This window comes from Podarcis vaucheri, assembly GCF_965113315.1.
Source record: "Podarcis vaucheri genome assembly, chromosome: 1".
NCBI classification, from domain to species: Eukaryota; Metazoa; Chordata; class Lepidosauria; order Squamata; family Lacertidae; genus Podarcis; species Podarcis vaucheri.
Genome location: NC_138759.1, coordinates 108,786,194 through 108,809,880, shown reverse-complemented (window position 1 = coordinate 108,809,880; position 23,687 = coordinate 108,786,194). Strand labels below are relative to the sequence as shown.

General features: G+C 42.3%; 1 protein-coding gene across 8 annotated transcripts in view; it reads left to right on the top strand.

Annotated features, from left to right (window-relative positions):
- The window catches only part of CCDC148 (coiled-coil domain containing 148), a gene marked incomplete at its 5' end in the record, with an annotated part of 110,448 nt that extends 92,303 nt beyond the window's left edge, over positions 1–18,145 (top strand). For all 8 annotated transcript variants that reach the window (XM_082198196.1, XM_082198191.1, XM_082198190.1 and 5 more), the window contains 3 exons: positions 8,154–8,271; positions 16,336–16,476; positions 17,915–18,145. In XM_082198196.1, the coding sequence (XP_082054322.1) occupies positions 8,154–8,271; positions 16,336–16,476; positions 17,915–18,067 (412 nt within the window). In that variant the 3' untranslated portion in view covers positions 18,068–18,145. The remainder of the gene's footprint in view (positions 1–8,153; positions 8,272–16,335; positions 16,477–17,914) is intronic.
- Between the last annotated feature and the right edge of the window lie 5,542 nt (positions 18,146–23,687).

The following is a 23,687-nucleotide window of genomic DNA, read 5'->3' as shown; positions in this document are numbered from 1 at the left end:
AACTCTTTTTTATTATTACAATTCTTACAGCAAGCAAGGAACATTAAATGTCTCTGTTTGGAAGGCAATGCTGGATAGTAACCCACCTCTTTCCTCTGTTGCATGTTGCTGAGCTGCTTGTTATAGAAATAATTTGCCCTTTCTTTAGACTATGCCTTGTGGTTTTTCCCCTTCATTGCGGCTGTCAATCCATTTGGGGACTGAAAGACTTTTATCTGCAGGTTTTGCCCAAGGCCAGTAAAGGGTCAGGCACGCTGCCTAAATGTTTTCTGTAGTGATCATAAAATAAAATAAAAACTAAGAACCACAGCGATGACAGCAGTTCATACTTAGATATTGAATGGGAAAAGATGTCTTCAGTAATCCCTTCAATTGAGTGAAATACTTGCCTAATGATCCAGAGTTCAAAGGCTTCAGGCTGTGATCAGTGTCTGAGAATTAATGTCATTGATTAATATAAATGTGTTAAATTGCTGTAATTTAAGCAGGTTACAACAAGGAGGCATTTAGGGGTTGTGAATGGTGTTGAAGCCTGCAATCCTCTACCCACATATGTGGTGATTAAACTCATATCTGCTTCTGAGTAGATATGCACAAGGAGGCACTCTTAGGTTTGCTGCTTCCCTTTCCTCACACACCCAGGGCAGCCAGTCTACATTAATTTTCATTGGTGTCCACCACACCTGAGAGTTGCAACATCCAGCTCCCCCTGGCTGCCTCCACACCATCACCTTCTAGCTGCCCTTCGAGATTTCAAAAGGAAGTTGCAGGATATGAAGCAGCATGACCGCCTCAAAATGAGCACAAATAATCAGGATTTCACAATATAAATGATGTTGGGAAGGGCCTGTTCTGTACATTATTGTAATGCCAATTTGCCCCTTTCATACTTCTTTAAAACTATTTTTTCTTGAAATATCTCTCTCTCTCTCTCTCTCTCTCTCTGTGTGTGTGTGTGTGAGTCTTTTCTTTCCTTTCATTTGTTTCTTTCTCTCCTTTTTTTTAAAAGTGTGACAGATTTGATTCACTTTCCCCATAGCAATTCACCTGCAGAATTCACCTGCAGTTCTTCCCAGCTCCAAATTTGAAGTATGTTGAATCTTCAGGGCAACTTATCTTCATTGATCTGCCTTTGAGCTCCATTCATTATATAACCTTTACTCTGAGGCATCAGTTCTGCTTAAAGTATTCACTTGTCAAAGCATTTCCCTCCTGACATGGAAAGCACACATTGCCATGATCTGAGGATTTGGTTCATATTCATGTTTTAAGTGTCAGATGAGAGATGGATGTGAATTCTGCACTTGGTACCTACAATCCCCATATAAGCTCTTCATGGGCACCCTAAATTAACAAATTCTGTGAATTTAACCCAGAACTATGCTTTTGTCAGGTTTCTGGGGGAATGTGCAGTATCCACACACACAGCTTCAAAATGAAACCTAGCCTTGAAGATATAATGAGATCCTTGTAGGAGATTTTCTACAGAATTTTGAGAAGCTAATTATTTGGGAATTGTAAAAGAAACACAGGCCATATTGAAAACAAGCTCCTCTCCCACCCCACCCTGCAAATTTCATTTTAAAAGTACATGTATAAAAGTATAAGCCAAGAGCCAACTCCCCATTTTGGAACTCCATCGCATAAGTTAGGAAATGGAATGTGAGATTCAGTTAAAAGGATTTGCTCTCTGTCCACCCATAAGCCAAAGCAAGGCTATGTCAGCATTATCTCTGGGCTAAGATCTAGGCTGTGATCCTATGCATACTTATCTGGGAGTAAATCCCATTGAACTCACTCATAAGATTGTTAATATCACAAAGTTAGATTAATGTTGCTTGAGACTAAAATCCTGTCTGCAGTTAATAACATTAATGATGCAAGTAAGTAATGAGGAATCCATTGGATAAAGAGAATCCCTTGTTCTTCAGGTCTGGCAGGATACCATTTGGAGCAGCTGGGTCCTTGTTATCCCAGCTTATTAGCACTGGGTGGGAAGGGTCCAGGACAGGGTTATGTTGCTAATTGTGGGACCCATGCCATCAAACTAACTCTCCCCATATACACTATATCATACATATTTAATGTGATTTCCTGTTTCAAGCCTTTCATTTTTAGAGAAGGCTACTGAGTGGGACTTCTAGCTTCATACTCTTCAGATCAGTTTTCTAGAGGCTTTCCTATCTGAATTTTGATCTGACCATGAAACCGAGACTGCACCATGAAACCGAGACTGTTACCTTGAGAATGATCTTCACCTAGGAACAACGATGGCCTGCTGATGAAGTGTTGGCAACTCAGCTGCAAGACCTGGCAAGCATTAATAAGACTGCTCTTATGGAGTGCTGCAAGTCCAGTCTTGCCTTCTGCCTGAAGCTGCCAGAATAGGCAATATTGTGCAGAGGTTTGTCTTTTGGAGGAATCGATGTGCTAGTGACAGCCACTTCTGCTTCCTTATTCCATACGGGTCTAGCTTGCAACTTCTGGCCATAGTGGGGAACCAGATGCAAATAAATGACTGAAGCTACACCCTGACAGGACGAAGGCTACTGCTGGTTGGTTGCTGTTGTAACAATCACTCCACCTGGCTTCAGAAAAAGGAAAGAAATGGGACTGTTCAGCTCTCCTGAAAGACCATCAACTTGGGACTACTCCTCTTCTTGAATTCTTTCCATTCCAGCTGGTTGTTACAGGAACTCTGTAACATAACAAATAGTGCCTACGTTTGGGGTATTTTTACTTCCCTCCCTCCCACCTTCAGGTCCTCTTTCCTTTCCTTTTTAGATTATAAACCTGAGGACAGGGACTGTCTTATCAATGTCAGCTATAAGCTTTATTGGAAGCCTTTTTTCTGGCTGTACAGCAAAATAAAAGTAAATCAGTGGTGGTGGGTAGAAATAATAATAACAGATGGTGTTCAACCACAGCTAGTTTTTCATGTTTTCAGCCTTAAAGTGTTTCTTGATCAGTAAGTTTGTGCGATTGTAGCAAATTTCCATATTTTGAGAACTGGCTCTCACCCATTCTATTCAGTCTGGGCCAAGTATCCATTAGTCATATAGTCATATATCTTCTTCAGTAAATAAGAGCATATATAACAGCACAGCACTGAATTCCACTCTTAATTCCCACAGCAGTTTTTGGGCAGGTTGAACTTCCCTTGCCATTTCCTCTCCTAAGCTGTGGGGAAGTTCTCATTGTTTGTTACCTTCTTGATACCCTGCACAACAAGTGAGTCAGGACCCTGCCTCTCTTCAAGCCCTCTGTGTGTGCAGCATGGACTTTGAGGAAGGGCCATAGCTTTGTCATAGAGACTGTGTTTTGCATGCAGAAGATCATAGGATCAATCCCTGGTTGATCTTGAGATGGGGGGGGGGGAGGGAAGACTCCTGCCTGAAACCTTGGAGAACCTCTTCCAGTTAGTATCGGCAGTGGTGAGCTATATAAACCCATGACATTTGCCCAGACACTTCCATTATGAAATGTTTCCTCAGCTGGATAATATGCAAAGAGAACATCTCACTAGTGCCTCAATGGTTCCATTCTGTCTTCTAGACACAATTCCAGGTGCCAGTTTTGACCCATAAAACCTATACCAGGGTGAGTGTGATGTAGGCTAAAGTTTCTTTCTTTTCTTTCTTCCATCATGGACTTTGAAGTTACCCATGAGTGCTTGAACTTTATTAAGCATGCACCAATTTGAGTAGTCATCTCAAGGGCTGCCCACAATTGTGAGAATAATTTATCCCCTAAGGGGCCCCCCAAAGTCTTACCCCAAATACCTGTAAGAATACCCTGTTTGGACTAGCATTTAATAGCCAGGTTTAAGAAAGTGAGAGGTAACTTTTATTTTCCATAGCTAAATGTTCAGTTGTGTCTAAGGTGCGCAAGAAGTTACTGTGACTCAGGACCAGTAGAAAGCACGGTGATTTAAAGTGATTATTCCATTGTTATGCAACCCTAGTCTGCTGGCTGGCTGTAAATCAGATAGGGAACAAGTAGCTGCCTGATTTTACTGAGTCTGAGCGTTTGTGTTTGTGAGAAATGATAAATTCACAAATCAAGTTACAAGGTTTGAATCAGTGCTTTGGATATATCTCAGTTGTGATCTTCTTTTTCTCCATGACAGGAGCACAAGCGGTTCTGTAATCTTTAATTTACCAAATCAATTATGTTAAAAATTCAATCCATAATATTTTAAAATATTTATTATGCCATGCGTGGCAACAGCCTATCATGCAAGATATGTTGTTGGGAAGATCAATATTTGGATTTCCCAGTGGTTTTGTTTTTACTTAAGCCATGGTAGGGTGGAGTGGAGAAGCTACTATTGGTTCTGCAAGGGAATTATTTCCCTGAGAAGGATGGACAACATCTGTGGGTATGTATGATTTAGATGAAGAAATACATATGAGAAGCAGTTAAAGACCTCTCACAGCTCTGCTCTTCCAATCATATTTTGAGCCCTGTTGCTGCCTTTATGGGTTTAAAATATATATATATTAGTTCTAAGAAGTGTTATAAAATTGGATAAAGGATGTTGCTCTGGCCTAGATAACTATTACCTAATAAAGAAGTAATGAGCCAATGGCAAATAGGGGTTCAAACTGTAAAGGACCTGAATATACAGAATAAAACTGAATTTAAAAAACCCTAATTGTAAGTGGTTGTTGCATTAGTAGGTTTTTCTAATCTCATCCACTGTTGAATCAAGTTATGTGGTTTGTTCAAAAATCAGAGTAGCCTCCACGCAAAATGGGCTTGTGTCAACCTATCCTTGCATTCATAATGTTACCTGATGGCACAGAGGAAGTGGTTACTGTTGATTCTCTAAGTAGGGTGGCTATGATAACTGGGATAGTGGTATCCACTTAGGAAGCATAACATTTCTGTGCTGGTAAATGGTAATGTAGTATGCAGTATATGCACATGTGTGAATAACATACTGGGTCTGTTTGTAATGATTCTGACACAGAATTGTTCCTTTAGAGTAAAGGCTTAATTGATTTGGAGTATGAAGTAGCTTGGAGTATGGGCTAATTGCTAGCCAAGCAAGGTTGTAGATGTAAGCATCTGATGTTGCTTTAGGAAGCTGAATAGGGCTAAATGCCATGTTCCTTGTGTCTGGGGAGTGCTCTCCGGGCAAAGAAAATCAAAGTCTCTTTCATTGCTGCAGCTTATAGTATCACATCAAGCGCCAGCCTTTTGATGTATGCACTTGCCAAACATTCTTAACAAATTGAAGAGTATAGGAAAGTGTTAGAAGCTATAAAGCCATAAATAGGCACTATTGACTACAGTTCTAAGTAATCCCATGTATTGCTTTGGGGAGATTTCAGACGTATTTAATAGGTTATTTTTCAAAATCTAGTTTCGAAAACAGTGAATCGTAATAGGTAGGAGCAGAGGCTGAACTTAGCAGCAGCTGGGAAGGTGGTATTCAAGGGGCAGGAAGAAGTCACCACTGCTATTGAGCAGTGGTGGAATGGATTTCATATATGTAGTAGATATGAGGCAGCAGTGGAAACTGACATCGTTGCTCATGCTGGGCACTCTTACCCAGTTTGGCAGCTGCACACATATGTGGACTGGTGGAGTGAAAGGCAAGGAGGTCAACAGTAGGTGGAGCTAGAGTCATTGGCAGGTAGGGCTAACTTTTGTCCCTAACCTCCTCCCTGCTGATTTCTACAAGGGCTGTTAAAAAGCAAGAGGGTGGGTTTGGAGGAATCAAGACTAAGGTGTTTAGCTTGCCCTAATGGACTAGACTCTACTGCTTCCACATAGTCTCTTCTCAGTGATGGCAGACTCTTCTAGCCTTTGCCCACTTTTTGGCTCTGCCCTAGCCCACTGCTGGTTTCAGCACTACCTATTACCAGCATGCATTTCTGTATTTCTGTTGAAGAAATACAGCCCTCAACAGAAAAGGTTACCCAAGGTAGGTATGCAAAACTGGAGTCTTAATCATTTGATCCAAATTCTCAAACATTCCACAGAAGCAGAATGATCAGCGATGGCAATGGAAAAGCTTTCTTGACTCTCTCATTTTCTCTTTGACTGATATCATAGTTTCCCTTTTGCTGTACCTCTATGAATATTTATTTGAGTCAAAATAGGGAAGAGCTTTCTTGGTGAAATATTGTACATATTATAAAGGTGTCCATAATGATCTTTTAAAGCTCTTACAATAAACATGGTCCCAAAATTTCCTGTTAAATATGTATGAGACACATTCTGTAAGCCATTTTAATGAAATTATGCTTATCAGAAATTAAATGAATGTGTATTCACAGTGCTTCAAAAGGTGGCATTACTGAAACCAGTAAACTAAGCTCATTATTCAACTTGGTTGTTTTTTTAAAATGTTACTTAACCACAATACTTCGTTAAAACTGGCATGGGGGGGAGGAAAGGTCTGATTATGCTTCACTCTCACACTAGGAGATTTCTTTGAAGCAGAAGGAACAACATTATTTCAGGGCATAAGAAAACCTCTGTAGACCATATGAAAAAGTGTGCTAAGCAATGCCATTATGAGGTTCCTCCAGGTGTATAAGGCACACCTACACAACTGACATGTTTGCAGTCCTCAGATTACCCTTGTGTCTTGTCTCCCTAGAAGAATTTTCATATATTCATCTAATTTCCCTCCCACTTTCTGGTAACTTCATTATATTAACACCAGGCATTGCTGCTCACTGGTCAGCCCCACACCCCCTTAAATGTAGATGCTGTTGGAGTGAGCCAGAGCCAAAGTAGATGTGATGTTAATTGTTTGAATCATGACAGTGGGAATACTTACTCTTTCCCTGCTATGGTTTTAACAAAACTCACCTTCCCAAAGCTATGAAGCACCAATGACAGCTTCCTTTTAAATGCAAATAGCAGCTTCCCTGGTGTGGGGGGCATTTGTTTAGGACCATTAAGCAACCATGAACTTCTGGTAACTTTTGTCACACAATCCTGTACTTCTGGTGGCCCATAGATGCGCTCCCATTTCATCACGTTACAGCTTGGTCCACATTATTGCTATGAGCCAGCCCTCAGTCTATGATAGGTGTCCAAATATTGCCTCCATGTATCTGAAAAGCAATCATTTGTACACAGTCAGTTTCTTGCTTTTGTAATGATCTACAGATGTCAAGAGTTAATCTTAAAAAAAAAAAATCCTTCAGACATTACTTCCATCAGTCTCAAGATTTATTTCCAAACAGGACATTCCTAACCAAGTAGATTAGAACAGAAAACAATAAGAATGGCTATTAAGAATGTGAAAAATATTGAGAAGATGCAGCCGTCATTCTTTCAGCTCTTCTGCAAATATTTAGTGAATTTAGTACAGTGATGCAAGGTCAATGAATACTAATCACTCCAAAAACTAAGAAATGTATCTGTGATTGTTGAAAGCTGCCCAAATAGGATAATCAGCTATTTATTTTGACATTAACACAATTTATCTGGGATTGTCAGCATCCATATGTGATTTTGAACCTTTTACCAAATTTAGAACATTACACACCCAAATCTAAGAAAAGTATTGATTCGATTGTTGCTTCTGAATAAAATCTTAATTGTTCCTAATTAGGGTTCTGGAAGGATCTGTCAACCTTGGTTCTTACAATTTCTCATTTTTTAAATCTTAAATTCATTTCTCTCCATTTCTGGGGCATTTTTTTTAAATTGTTGTAGAAATTCGTCAGCATAGAAATTCTAATACACATATTTTTGTTTTCAATTTTGACTAATGTACAAATTTTTGCAAGCAATTGCCCCTTGTGAACATGATTTAGTTGCAGTTACAGATAGGTAGCCGTGTTGGTCTGCCATAGTCAAAATAAAAAAATTCCTTCCAGTAGCACCTTAAAGACCAACTAAGTTAGTTCTTGGTATGAGCTTTCGTGTGCATGCACACTTCTTCAGATACACTTCTTCAGATTATGATTTAGTTGGAGAACTACATCGCAAAATTCAAGTAAATTAATTTTGAAGGATGTCTGTGTTATATTTTGCTTCTCATATTTTTTCAAAAAGTGCAGATTTGATATGTTCTCCTTTAAATGTGAACTGAATTGAATTTCTCCCCCTCCCATCCCTACATAAAACTATTAAATAGTATTAGAAGACATAGCATTGACTTCATGTTTTCCTGTTCAAAGAGTTCAGTTTAGACAAAAGCTTTTGGAAAAGCGCTTGATGGAGAAAAGAGAAGCAATACTCAAAGAAGCCAATGAAGAAGAAGAAAGGAAGAGACGTCTTGATGCTCTCAGGCAACAGGTATCTTTTTAATTGTATAACCTGAGTCTTTTTATGTGCAATTTGAGGTAGCAGTCTCTCAAGACATGAAAAAAGGGCTCCTCAATCTTTTTAGCTTTGTTTCATCACTTGTTGTTTGGTTTGTATCTGTGCATGATCATTGCTAGATTAATGCATGCAGCAGACGCTGTTAACAGTGAAATCTAAAAATAGTCTTGGGGTAGAATTCATCACCGCGCCATTACAGACATTGTATCTGTGCAAGCAGAACAGCTTGCCCAGATAGAATGATACCCCCTCCCCTCACCCCATGTACTGTTCTGGGGGTTCCCACAGCTCATTCAGGCAGCCTGTTGATGAGGTTTGCTAGGTGAATTCCACCAATAGTGTGCCCCCCTCCGCCACGTGTATGGATCTAATAGGCTTTTCTAGAAGATAATTTCCACACACTATGATCACCCCACATTTTCAGTTTCATTTTGTTAATATGAGAAAGAGCAGCAGTAGATAAGTATCTACTCATAAAGTGGAAAGCACTGTACTTTTCCGTGTATAAGACTAGGGGTTTCTTTACTAAAAAAAATGTTAAAAAGGGGGGTAGTCGTATACACAGAGGCAATCTCCCCCCATTTTCTAAATGTTGAGTCCCCAAAAATAGGGGGCGTCTTATACACGGGGGCGTTATACACGAAAAAATATGGTACCTTGATAAAATGGACAGGGAATGTTTTGTACCATGTTCTTCTACCTTCAACCAATCCAGATTATCTCTTTATCTATGCCTCTAAGTGCTAGGAATTTTTACACAAATTGCCAGTGAAGGGGCCTTTATATGGATTGGGAGCCTTGAATGGGTTGGTAGAGGGCTTTAATCATTTCCCCCCACCTGGGTCTGAAATTGAATTGGGGTTGGGCATATGGGCACATAGCGGGTAGACGTCGTGTCTGAGAGCATAGCAGGTGCCTGCCTGATCATCCATCCATCCATCTCATCTAATGGACCAAGTCTTACAGCTTTGAAAGTGGGGAAAAGGAATGAAGGCTGATAGGTAACTTTAAAATGTGCATAAACTTTCAGCAGCACAGATTGGTCCAATGAAAGGGGTCAGCTTCCTATATTCTTGCATTATGCATTTTTAAGGGAACCATTTGAATGGGTGGGAAATGATTTTGTGATTTCCTATTAACTTCCGCATCTTCCCCTCCTCTCACCTAAAATGGAAGTCTGACATAATGGATTTTATACATCCTTTATACTCAGCTGTCACCAGCATGATTCAGACATGTTCCCCAGGATTTCCTTGGGTACGGTTTTCAATCTAGAGCATTTGCAAACCAGAATGAGTCTTCACCCCAACAGTTTGAAAGCTTGTTGCAGTGGCGTAGCGTGGGGGGTGCAGGGGGGGCCGGCCACACCGGGCGCAACATCTGGGGGTTAGGGTTAGGGGGCGCAAATCCACGGGTTAGGGGGCACAAATTACTTGCCTTGCCCCGGATGCTGACAACCCACGCTACGCCACTGGCTTGTTGTAGTCACTACAGACTGCTTGAATGATGTGTGGAGAAGCAAATGGCATTAAAACACACAATTAATAGTTTTGGTTAGTTCTTGAATATAATGTTTTGGTTGGCAGCATTTATAGTTTTTGAAAAAGGAGAATGCTTAACTTCTCTGCAAGAAACATATTCCTTCATTCTTCCAGTAAACCCAGTTACTTGAACTGTGTCAGAACTAAATGCCCAAGAGCACAATTCTATGAATGTTTACTTAGAAGCGGGTGGCGCTGTGGGCTAAAGCCTCAACGCCTAGGGCTTGCCGATCGAAAGGTCGGCGGTTCGAATCCCCGCGGCGGGGTGCGCTCCCGCTGTTCGGTCCCAGCGCCTGCCCACCTAGCAGTTCGAAAGCACCCCCGGGTGCAAGTAGATAAATAGGTACCGCTTACCAGCGGGAAGGTAAACGGCGTTCCGTGTGCGGCTCTGGCTCGCCAGAGCAGCGATGTCACGCTGGCCACGTGACCCGGAAGTGTCCCCGGACAGCGCTGGCCCCCGGCCAATAAATGTGAGATGGGCGCACAAACCCCACAGTCTGTCAAGACTGGCCCGTTCGGGCAGGGGTACCTTTACCTTTACCTTAAGTTCCATTGTGGTCAATGGAACTTACTCTCAAGGAGGTGTGCATTGAAATGAAGCCAAAATAATGTTGCTGATTGGTCGGAGACTGCTCAGGAATAGACAGAAGTTGCCTGCCACTTCACTTGTGACTGTGTGAACCAAGCGAGAAGATGCAGGAAAATGTGCTACAGTTTCTGTGTTGAACATAACATACGGCTGGGAATGCAGAGAGCCTAGAAAGGGCTTTGCCCAGCATACCTGTTTATATGACTGTGGGCCAGATAGTTATGGAAGCTGAACTCAACAAGCATAAATCAGTACCAAAGCTATTATAAATCCCACTTCTATATGTGAACTCACGGGTACTTATACCTGGGAAAGTGTTGGTTGCTTAAATTACTTTGAGCTGAATGGGCCAGGCTCATTGAATGCTGTTTTGACCACAAATGTTTCTGTAAATAAGCCAGACAAAAGGCACATCCCTGTAATATTTCAAAAGCTGGATGGAGAATTTAAGATTCATTCCAGCCACGTGAGTGTATAACAGCATGCAGTGCCTAGTTTCTTCTTTCCTAACCTAAGACGACTGCATTCTTTTTGCATTTTGTTAGGAGTATTTTCCTGATCTTTTTTTTAAACAAGAAGTTAAAGGAGAGCTTGTTTGGGTTTTTCCCCATCCTTTTTATGAATCTGCTGGAGTGTAATTGTGTTTCTTGGTGTTACTCTTTTCAGATCATGACTCAATTTCTATTTTCAGCTGGAGTCACTACATTGTCCCAGATCTGCAATATGTCTTGTGTGGAGCAGGGTGGGAAATCAATGGGCTTTGGCTTGAAATTGCCTTTCACTTTTAAAATATTACACTATTTCTTGTGTAATTTTGGAAGGTGTTTATTCATCAGGCCCTAGCCCACTCATAGGGGGAAACTAACCAAGTGCTCAAATTGCGGCAAAATGTTAATTTGCCAAAAGCATTGGCGTGGCTTTGATTCCCCCCCTCCCCCCGAGGTTTGCCTTTTTAAGTTGCAGGATGTGGTTGATTATCTAAATACTGATCTAGCTGTAGTTTATGAGTGCCATTTTTTTGCTGAGAGGCAAAGAGTGTCCTGGCTAAGGCCCTGTGGGATCCCATGGGTAGAACTAAAAAAATTCCTTCCTGTAGCACCTTAAAGACCAACTAAGTTAGTTCTTGGTATAAGCTTTCGTGTGCATGCACACTTCTTCAGATACACTGAAGAAGTGTGCATGCACACGAAAGCTTATACCAAGAACTAACTTAGTTGGTCTTTAAGGTGCTACAGGAAGGAATTTTTTTATTTTGACTATGGCAGACCAACACGGCTACCTATCTGTAAATGGGTAGAACTGATAGCAGTCCTGCCCTCCAAATAGATAACTGCTCAGCCTCCATTCTGACCACGTTATTAAAATTTTGCATGGCACATCTGAACTATGCTTGGGCAGGGAATATGTGCAGGCACAGCAGCAGGTATGGCTGCTGCAGGTGCAGCAGTACTAGGAAGAATCTTAGGTTCTAGGGCCAGATTAGAGGGGCAGGGGGAGGGTCTTCTTATGCCATTGCTAGATTGGTTGCACTGGTTAATAAGCTAGCGGTCCAACAGAACCATTTGTCTGTGTGTTCATTCCCTTGTTTTTAAAATTACCGTATATAAGACTAGGGTTGTTGTTTTTTACAAAAAAAAAATAGGTTTAAAATTGGGGCTCGTCTTATACATTGAATGTTTTATTAATTTGGAGTCCCCCCAAATAGGGGGAATCTTATACATGGGGGTGTCTTATATACGGAAAATATGGTAATTTGCAGTATCTTACTGCAGGTGATATTTTAAATGGCAACTAACAAACATAACTACGGTTTATCTCACAAAAGCATAACAAATTGCTTCAAGCTTGACTACATCGCTTAGATAAAAAGAAACAACCACCACAGACAATTTTAAATTAATTCTTTTCCTGCTAAGCATCCTTTCACAAGACACTACTTTAATAAGAACCCACATTTTAAACCTGCAGTTATTATTCTCACCAGTTAACTGACGAGGTTTTTGTCATAACTGAATTGTGCCTTTACTGCTCTTGTCCCCTTGCAATTGGCAGGCTTTACACTATTGATCTATGTTTTGGTCCCCATGATGCCATCCTCTTATCTGTGACTTCAAACTGATACAAACAGGATCTGTTTCTGGAAAAAAAGCCACATCCAAACTACTCCTTGGCTTGCTCCTCAGTATTTTTTCTTGCATTAGTCACTTGATTAGATATGTCAGCAACTGTGCTCTACTTCAGATTGATTTATACTCAGGGCTCCTGCTGGGTCCCCCTCCCCCCAAAACACCATTAGCCTATGTCTACATATACTGAATGACAACACATTCTGCAGCCTAAAAAACTGTCTCAGCAACTTGGCGCATAGTGTATCACGAGGAGAGAGGCAGAGCCAGTGTTTTGAGGCTGGCAAATCCAGGGTGAGTTTGCATGTTGAAATTATATGATGGTAGTTTCCACACAGCAACTATAAAAGACCCCTCTCAAGTGGTGTGATTTTGTAAAAGGTTATTTCTCAGGTTCCAGAGGCATATAAAAGATCCACAACTCATCTTTTAAATTACTCTATATTCAATGTAGCTCCTTTCAGATGTGGCATTATTGCAGGAGTGTTTGGGATACAATGCGAAGGGAACAAGTCGTTTTTAAACTAACAAACAAACAATAATTTGTTGCAGACTTGTGCTGCAGAAGTGAGTTTGTATGGCAGCACTGAGCGAGAATCATGCAAGCCTTCTGGTACTTTTATTTCAGGTGCTTATCTACCGTTTAATATTCAGAATTTCTTTAGTTCTGCGTCCAATGACCATCAAAAAACACAAATGTGGAAGGAAGGGATATGAAATGGGCAAAAACCTTAGCTTGGCCTTTGCCAACTTGGTGTCCGCCAGATGATATGAACTACAACTCCCATCAGCCCCACCCAATGCCACCACGCTGGCTGGGGCTGATAGGAGTTGTAGCTCAAAACATAAGGAAGACAGCAGATTGGTAAAGGCTGCCTTAGCTAAAGAGTTAAGCCAGTCTGCTTGTTAGCTTTCCCCCCAACCTTCCTGTGGCGAATGCTCAATCCTATGAACCTCTAAAGTGACTCATCAAATAAAACCATACATAAAAGGGAAGTTACCAGCTGCCATCGGTCTGCTTTCCTGTTCACTTTTATTCGATGAAAGGGCTTTTACAGAAAGCTGGTCCCTGTTCACCCTTAGTGTTGTATGAATAACTGAAATATCTGAATAGAGGAACCATCTGAGGTAAAAGAAGCTATGTTTTACTATATGAAGCTCATGTTTACTTTGGAATGCCAAGGACACAGAAAGAACAGCTAGTATCAGTTCTTGGTAGACCCCACAGTTGAAATGGCTAAGGATTGGGTTTTCCAGTGGGTGCAGTTAATTTTAACCAACTTCCAAAAATTCCAGCTGGACGCCATTTTTGATGGATGACTCCCGGCTATGTGCCTGAATCTGCAAGAGCTGGCTTTTAAAAGCTTGCCTAGGTAGTTTTGGATTTCTTTTCTTTGTGTTTGATATATGAGGCTTCCTTTATGTTACATTATTTCATTAGTTCAATTAGTTCAAAGACTTCTTTTTCCAGAAATGGCCAAAGGGCCATTACTACAGAGAAGGTTCGGAAGATTATTTCAGTGCACTGATGGGCTCACGGGACTGTGTGGACTAGCCTGCCTTCTCCCTGCAGTTGGTGGGCATTGGGGTCTCAAATTTCAGCTGTGTCCTGTGCGATGCCAAAATTTGGTCTCCCTGCCTCTCAAGCTCCATTTTAATTAATAGTTATGGCACTCTTGAGGCTCCATGCCCAGTGTAACTGAACCAGTCATGCTGCCCTAAATCGGCCTCTGGTCTCTACCACTGATGTGTCTGGCCAGTGTGTGTTCATAGTCCTCTTACACATGAGGAGTGGTCCAGGATCCCACCCCACATGGAGGAAAGCTAATGCGAGTACATCAATATGCACATAGAGCCCCTTCTAACACACTCTTGAGTGCATGGATTATGGAAGATTGTGGCCACTGGGTTCAGCAGTGACAAAGGCAGCACACTCAGCCTTGTGACCTTCTTCTGTTATTTAAATCTGTGGAGGGGAGCAGCATAACCTCACCCCTCCCCGATAGAAAGTCATTAAAATTGTATATCACCAAGTGGTACAATCCGTGTCCTCCTATTTCATGATTAAAATAGTACTTTGTATATAATATTGCTTCCATCGATTCCAACCATGATGCTGTTGGTTCAAGGAAAAAATAGGTATAAAAAGAGAATTCCTTGGATATCAAAATCCAAGCTCTCTTTGGTGAGAGAACCTCAACAGAGATTTAAAATCACAAAATATGCAGCAAAGTAAAGCATGAAAATACAGGCTGTTAGACCTTTAAAATATGCCCTTGTGAGTCCCAAAACTTCCCTCTTCCCCCAGCATAGGAAAATACCACATGTTTAGTAAGTTAAAAATTCATTTATTTGCAAAGTCTCCAAAGGTCAGGTCCGTGTGCTTTTCCATACATCAGTCAGTAAAGTCACAATAAAACTTTGTTTAGTTCCAAAGTGGTGAAGGTTCCTAAATTATTGCTATAGGAGCACAAGAATGACTTGTGAGAGCCATGTGGCTAAGCTGCAACAACCAACTTAGCCTCTTCGCCCACTGAGTTCATCAGGTAGACTAAGATACAACAATATGTTCCTCCCAAGGTGAGGGGGAGTAACCCATGCTAAGCCTAGCAGGACAGCTTACTCTGTGGTCTTAACCCCTTCATGCATTAATTACACTTCAGCATGTTGGTTATATGAGGCTCATTATCCCACAGATGCTACAATGATGATAGTTTTTTTGGCAGCTGCTTTTTATTATAATTTGCAATTTGTGTGGTGCGAAGGTGTGGAGGAGTGAAGCCAATCACTTGTGTGCTTCATTCCTTCTCCAGGCGCCTAAAGGTGTAGCCAGAGGAGGCCTGGCTAATAGGTACAATATGTGGTAAATGCTTCCTTGAAAGAGAATGAAGTTTCAGTGGGTTTAATGCTAGTCATGATGAGGTGTAGTGGTTAAGAGTGGTAGTCTCGTAACCTGGGGAACTGGGTTCGCGTCTCCGCTCCTCCACATGCAGCTGCTGGGTGACCTTGGGCCAGTCACACTTCTCTGAAGTCTCTCAGCCCCACTCACCTCACAGAGTGTTTGTTGTGGGGGAGGAAGGGAAAGGAGAATGTTAGCCGCTTTGAGACTCCTTCGGGTAGTGATAAAGCGGAATATCAAATCCAAATCCAAACTATATAAAAGCCCTTGTTAAATCCCTTTATATCTAACTGTGCTGGATAATTTCCAGCTAGTCTCTTTTTTTAGGTAAGGTGCTTATGAGTGTGGTGGTTCCTCAACTGCAAAAGTTCCTGGATAATACTTATTACTTATATGCATTTCAGTTTGGTTTCCAGCACGTATTCAGGACTGAGATAGCCTTGTTGCCCCAGGAAGCCTATCTACACTAGGTTGTTGAACAGGAAGAGTTTATTCCTGTTTGTTTTTCTGGACCTCTTAGCAGCTTTCAGTACCCTCAAGTATGGTATTCTTCTGGACCAACTGGATGTGGCTTTGGGGACACCTGAATATTGTAGGTATGGAATCATTGGTTGATTTATTCTGACAAGCAATGGCATTTCTAGAAGAAAGAACTTACTTATCAATTCCATAACTTTCATTCTTCAAACATACTGTCTTCCTCCTTTTCTGCTTTAGCATGTTTTCTCTCAGACTTTCCTAACTAGGTGGAAAGAATGACGAAAAAGATCAAATGGTGCGTCCTTTGTCTGCTGGACCTCCTGCATGGAAACAGGAAGGTGTGATCTTAAGGTGGGTCGCACAAAATATTTGCACTGCTGACGATTTCCACATCTCTCTTAGGTTGCTGTTGTTGCAGAGTTTGACCCTGCGAGAATGATGGCTGACACAGTGGCATCTAAAGCTCGGATGGGCATTGGAACAGAAGAAGAATTTGTTCTGCTAAAGCCTCTGTTTGAGTTGCATACATTCACTAATGACCAGGTAGTTGGCCATCCTGCCTGATGTGTGCACGCACATCCACACCAACAGCAAAAAGGTTAAATGCAGGGAGTAATTATGCTTTGTGTGGGAAACCACTAGAGGTGGGAAATATAGGTATCTGAAACATAAAGAACTTCCCCCCATTTTTAGGGGTCTTCATTGGGTTACAGGGTAGAGTGTCAACCCTTTTGCATGAGGCCAGTTTTGCTCAGCTCTAGAGCTGCATTTAGGGACACGGGTGGCACTGTGGGTTAAACCACAGAGCCTAGGACTTGCCGATCAGAAGGTCACCGGTTTGAATCCCCACAACGGGGTGAGCTCCCGTTGCTCGGTCCCTGCTCCTGTCAACCTAGCAGTTTGAAAGCACGTCAAAGTGCAAGTAGATAAATAGGTACCGCTCCGGTGGGAAGGTAAACAACGTTCCCGTGCGCTGCTCTGGTTCGCCAGAAGCGGTTTAGTCATGCTGGCCACATGGCCCGGAAGCTGTATGCCGGCTCCCTCGGCCAATAAAGCGAGATGAGCGCCGCAACCCCAGAGTCGGCCACAACTGGACCCAATGGTCTGGGGTCCCTTTACTTTTACCTAGAGCTGCATTTATGCTGTGCTTGGAGTCTCATGTTTGTTTAAGGATGTCTGAACACCCAAATTCAAATCAAGGAGGCACTTCTCTATGTACTACCTTTCTCTACTGTGGCTCTTGCTTACTTTTTGCCCTGTTATCAGTTCCTTCTGACCACCATTGTTGCCTGCGTGCTGCAATATTTTTAGTCTGCAGCAGCCAATATTTTTAGTTTGCAGTGGCCATTTGTCTATATAAGCACATTACAATATTGTAATAAGATATTGGAAGGCAGGTTTGGGATTTAAGTGCCCTGAATTCGCACCTACAGTTGCATGCATGTTACCATGCACTGTATTCTGTACCTCTGTGTTCAATAGCTGTTCAATAGGTGCATGCCCTACTCCCCAGAAATATCTAGGCATATGTGTCATGTGGAGATTCTACTGTATATGTTTCTGTAATCCAAAACTATCCATACACATCTGGCTAATACCAGATAGGCTAGTATGATATATGTTGCCTTTTTAATAAATGGCACTGCAGTCAATGCTGCTCCTTTCAAGATGACTCGCTCAAAATCTGTACCTACAGATTCATATACAGTGGTACCTCAGGTTAAGTACTTAATTCGTTCCAGAGGTCCATTCTTAACCTGAAAGTGTTCTTAACCTGAAACACCACTTTAGTTAATGGGGCCTCCCACTGCTGCTGCTGCTGCTGCTGCTGCACCGCCGCACGATTTCTGTTCTCATCCTGAAGCAAAGTTCTTAACCTGAGGTACTATTTCTGGGTTAGCGGAGTCTGTAACCTGAAGTGTATGTACCCCGAGGTACCACTGTATATAAACATCCTCTTTCCCCCCCCCTTTTTTAACAGATCATTTCCGACACCCGGGTTCGTGTGGAGTTAGCTCTACGAGAAGCTGGACTACATAAAACACTTTACGCTCAGGAGCTTTTGCCTAAAATCCCTCCGCCCAAACTTCCAAGGAAAGACATGGAGTCTGTAGTCTTTAAAATGTACAACTAGGCACTAATCAAAGATTCAGAATCTTTTGGAATAGTCTATTAAGAATCCTTGAATAAACTATTTTAATTCAGGAAATAAGTTGAATACTAAGTCGTGAAGGGTTCTGTTACTGTGGCTGAGTCATGTTGGTGAAAATGTATTGCCAAGAAGTGCTCATTAGACCGTTTTAACACTCCCCCACAATCTTGAGCACTGCTCTGTTGACAGCACATTCTTGGCAACACAGTTTACTGAAGCTTCAAGTCTAATTATTTCAGGTGAAATCATTCTTTTAGATGAAAATCTGCAAAGCAAAACTGCTGGAGACACACATCCACGTAGGAATGCACCGAATTATTTGCATCGGGGTAGTCAGCGTAGAGCCTTCCGCATGGTAATGGACCACATGTCAGTCAAGGACAATGGAAGCGAAAGTCCAACAATATCTGGAGAGTAGCACGTTGGCTACTCCTGGAGTAGAGTGTTGGACTTGAACCAGAAAAGTCTGGGTTATACATCTGTATGCAGCCTTTGACTTCTCCCCCATATGTCTCCTTTATCCTTGAAGTAACTTTCCAGCCAGTAGGAATCTATGGAGATGCAAATGCCATGTCCTTTTTCGTCTTGCATGTAGAACATTCCGCAATACAGGGACAGCAAAATGTAGTTAGGTCTTTAGTGGGGCATATTTCCTCCAGATTGGGTTTGCTTGCTTATTAAACCTTGCATATAAAATCTAAAATGGTTTGCAGCACCCGCTCAGTAGTATCCCACATCACTTCCACTGCATGTTGCATAACGTGATTTTGTATTTTTCCAAAAAGAGAATATGCACTATTCTTGCTTGATTATTATTATAAATGGAAATATAAGCTTATACTCCACTTGTGGCAGACAATTTGATTCATCATGTTTACTGCAAACCAATCATCCAAACAATTTCATTTTGCAAATTAGCCCTTGAGAATAAATTACAAAATTAGAAAGAACATTTCAGCTATGGGGGTCTTTATTATGGCACAGCAAAGAACCCTGTTTGTTCTGCTAGATGAAAGTGAACTTGATAATTCATTTCATTTTATAACACTAAAAGCATTCCCAGACCTTATGCAGCATGCATATGAAAGATATGTAAACAAGGTGCATAAAATCTGTAGCCTGCCAATTAGCCACAGTTCAAACAATTTATTTCTGGGATTAAGAACTGGATGCAGGTTCCGTCTTGGCAAGTTGTGTGTTTGTGTGTGTGTGTGTATACACACACAATGTGTATGCCATGCAACAATGTATTTTATAAGGCTCTGTGTGACAGCTATCTTTTTGATGCAGTGTTTCTAAATTTTGCAGCCTCACTTAAGGGACTGGGAAAATAAATTGTAGAGCTCAGTGCAGGCACATTTCAAATGTCAGTCCCAGCCCTACCATTTTCTCAGAGGATTCAATTGTAGCCGAGAGGCACAGCCCTGCAGGTCCCAGCAGGGCTTAATCATAGTTAAACAGACTTGATGACTGAACACGATTTGTCCTGGTTTGTGCTGACAGCCAAGTCCTGGTCAACATCATGTCATTTAACTCAGTTGTTCACAGTCATTTTCTGACTTGCTAGTTCTCCACTGTATAGAAAAGCCCTACGGGGAATTTTGGGAAGAACTCTACCGTGAGGAGGAAGCTTCTCTGTTAGAGTTATCCAGCCTGCAGAGAAAAATACCACCATTTTACACACACACACACACACTTATATAAACGCACAGCTCTTATGGTCCTGGGTATAATTTCATGAACCTTCTTAAGCTTTCTCAGTGCTTTGTGTCCATGTAAAATGGAAAATGTGCATGAATCCGATGAGAGAATATTTCAGAGCAGGGATGACTGCTGAGCTTGTGATATACCCAGTTTTGCTTGTGTCGATTTCTGTTGAAGTACATGCAGTGCAAACTCTGAGGAAGTAAACAGCCCTCTTCCTATTTCAGCAGCCCCAAATATATGGTCTACTAACTATTATTCTAGTTAATCCTATCTGAGGTGGAATGTGAATTTTAAAGCAACTGCTGTGTTAGGTTAGGCCTGGGCAACGGTAGTGACTCATAGCAATGATAATGCCCGGAAGCAGTGAATAAACACAGACAGAATGTTCCCAGTCACCATCATTCAGGAATCTGTCGCTGTAATTCTGAGTAGGACAGAAGAACAGTCCCTGGAGCTCAGGAAAGGGGTTTGGAAGAGGTAGCTTGCTGGGTCCAATTAAAATAGCTTCCTCAGCTATTTTCCTTCTGGTTTGTTCCCATCTTGTTGAATTCCTTTTCTCCCTTCAATGAATGTGGCAACCACTTGGTATGTAAGGATTCTGCCTTTCCACAGAGATTTTCTAGGACGGTGGAAGGTAACAACATTGAATATGTCATAATCTGGAGGCCTGGAGCTGATTTGCATGGTTGAGCTGCATGCAATTATCATAATTTGCATATCATTTTCTTGAACAGGGTTGATGCAAAACTACAGATGGTGGACTTTCTGCAGCTGAGTTACTCAGAAGATTTTGAATCACGTTTGTGCTGATTTTCAGGTTATATTTTTACCGGTACATGCAAAGTATGTGTATACATGTCCTTAAGATCATAATGGGTGTATGGTTCAAGCTCTATGTATATAAGTACTAGGAGCTGCCGCCGCTGCTCACATTACCCCAGTGCCCTTGCTAACTCCCACACCCCTCCCTTTACACTTCACACAGTCCGCCTCTATGCCTTCACAGGTCCCTTAAGCTCTTTCATCCCCTCATGGCTCCTTCAACACCTCACAGCTCCTCTGTGTCCCTCTAGCCATGCTTTATTCAGACCTCTGCTGTTGTTTAAAATGGCCGCCTTCAAACCTGCCTTCTCTTTTGTTCCCTTCCCCCATCGTGGCTTCAGGCAAATCCATGATTCTGATAAGGCACTACAATTCTTTCAGTCGGGATAGATAGATAGATAGATAGATAGATAGATAGATAGATAGGGTGTGTTTGTATGTGTGTGCATGAGAGAGAGAGAGAGAGAGAGAGAGAGAGAGAGGTGGAGGGAAATGTACCAAGACTGGCTAACATTCTTGCCACATGTTTACATGTTTCTATGTCCTTTAACGAAAGGCTATTTCCACAATATCAGAGACAACCCTATTATTAGGCAAACCCATAGCTAGTCCTCCTAACCCCCCTGACCATGCCCCTGTGTTGGAGGACAGAACTGTCCTGGACCCCCTAAACCAGCCTGCTGCTAACCAGTTGCTTGTCTAGTCAGTTTCTGTACATGGAACAAGAAGGAGATGCCATCTTGTCATTTGCCTCAGATACCAAAATGGGACTGACCACACAACAGCATGACTCTTTAGTGGACTTAAATGCTGATTTCACATGGCACTTAATATAGTAATAATTCTTCAGCGGCTGTCACCATGGACAATATCCTAAATATAAACCTTAACTTGGTTCTTGGTAGCATCACAAAGTGTAAAGGGTGTTGTATAATGAGGTCGAGCAAAACTAATGTGTAATTGTGAGAGGTTGGCGTTGGAGTTCAAAGGCAAATGTGAGAATTTGTAAAACCTTTGTTCTTGTTCTTTCTATCTATTCATAATCTTCTGATCAGTTTTTTATTCTATCTCTGCAACTATCTAGCTGCAGCTCTCAAGATGATTGTGCCCGTTCATTCTATGTGTGTAGGCTTTGGGACAGCAGTAATTGAGGTGGTAGCAGTAGTGGAGATGTAGCGGTGTCTGTGAGCATGGAGCAAGGGTGGGGGAAAGCTATTCCCAGGTTCCCATTTTTAAAAAGTGACTTGTGGCATTTACAGAACCCAAGAGATGAGACAAAAGACATAGCAGCTATTCTCATTTGTTTTCTATAGCACTAAGTTGCTCCTGTCTTTCAGTGGTTTTAGCCAATGAATGAAGTCACAGAATGATTAACATTTTGGAAAGCCAATTGCAACAAAGAGAAGGCTAGAGTGGAGCACTAATTGTCTTGACCCTGCCTTTTCTGCAGGTTTTTTTCTGGTGGAGAGGTGATTGTTGCCCCATAAGAATCAGTTCAAGTATCAAGACTTTGTGATTGAGTGTCAGCTCAAAAATGACAAAGGTAACAGCAAAGATGGAAACTTATGAACTTTCCAACTCAGGTCTTTCTTTTACCAAAAAAATGTCATATTCCCTCTACCAGCCTTACCCTAGCTTGTAAGCATTTTAAAAATTGCACTACAATGCAGATACAGCAGTGGCGTAGCGTGGGGGGTGCCGGCCGCACCGGGCGCAACATCTGGGGGGGGCGCGCTCGCTGCCTCCGGAGTCGCCGAAGAGCCTCGGGCGCAGGCTGTAGCGGAGCCGCATGTCTCGCGGAACCAACGAGCTGTGCGCGCGTCCGGGCTGAAGGCGCCCGGCAGGCAGCGGCTCTCAGCGCTCGCCGCGGAGGACGCACCAGGCAGCCCCTCCTCACAGCCCCGCCTCCGCCGGTGCTGCTGCAGCTGCTGGGCTGTTGCATTTTCCTCGCCTCTCTGCCCCCCTCCTCCTCCGGGCAAGCGGCGTCGTTTGGGCGGCAGCGCCAGCGGCAACTCGCAGGTTAGGGGTTAGGGGGGGCGCAAATTACTTGCCTTGCCCCGGGTTAGGGGGCGCAAATTACTTGCGTTGCCCCGGGTGCTGACAACTCACGCTACGCCGCTGAGATACAGGTCATTACTACACCAATTTACAGGGGGTGGGGCTATGGCCAAGAGAGTGTGGAATACATTAGCCCTGCCTGGTAACCTGGTTTATATCCATCTTGCAGGGGCTGGTGGAAAATAGAGCATTACATCCTTAAGTGTAGGCCAGTGTTGTTGTTCTGGTGTTGGGTTTTCTTTTAGGGAAATATTGTGTGTCCTCTGAAGTTGGCTACAAGAGAAGTGCAATTAATTATGGGCTGGAGGAGATGAAGGGAGCCTGGGTGAAAATTGGGGTTTTTTCCAAAAGGAGGATGGATGATAGATTCCAAGCTAGAGGCCTGTTGCTTAAGACCTTCCACTTCTCAAGAAAAAGGTGGAGCCTGTTAGGGGTGATGAGGCCTTGGAGGAATTGAAGGTTTCTGTCCCATCACAGGCTTCATTGATAAAGCAACTGCTCTGAAACCTTGGAGATCTGCTGCCAGTCAGTGTGGGACAATACTTAGCTAGATAATGGTCTGAATTGGTATAAGGCATTTTTCAATGTTCACTTGCAGCTCTTGTGGGGCTGCTTTGCCTCCTCTCCCCCATCCCCATGTCCTGTATGCTTGCTGTAAAGATCTGGGCATGAAAAATACTCCTAAACGCTAAAACAACACACAGACCAGCCTTCTTCAAAGATCGGCTTCATGGATCAAGGCATTGAAGTTCTTGCCATCTGTTAAATCATATAGGAATAGAGAAGATAGGAAAGTCCATTAAAATTTACTTTCCCCATATATGAATTCTCTGGTCATAAACTGCAGCATGTGTCTCTACTGGAAGTAGCTGTTGTTATGCTTTATCATATGAAACATCCCTGGCACACATCAGTAATCCAGCGGTTTGGCAATAGCGTCATATGCCCTGCAGTCAGAGACTGCAATATGAACATCAAAGTCAAAAGTATTTAAGCTTTAAGGTGTAGACAAATT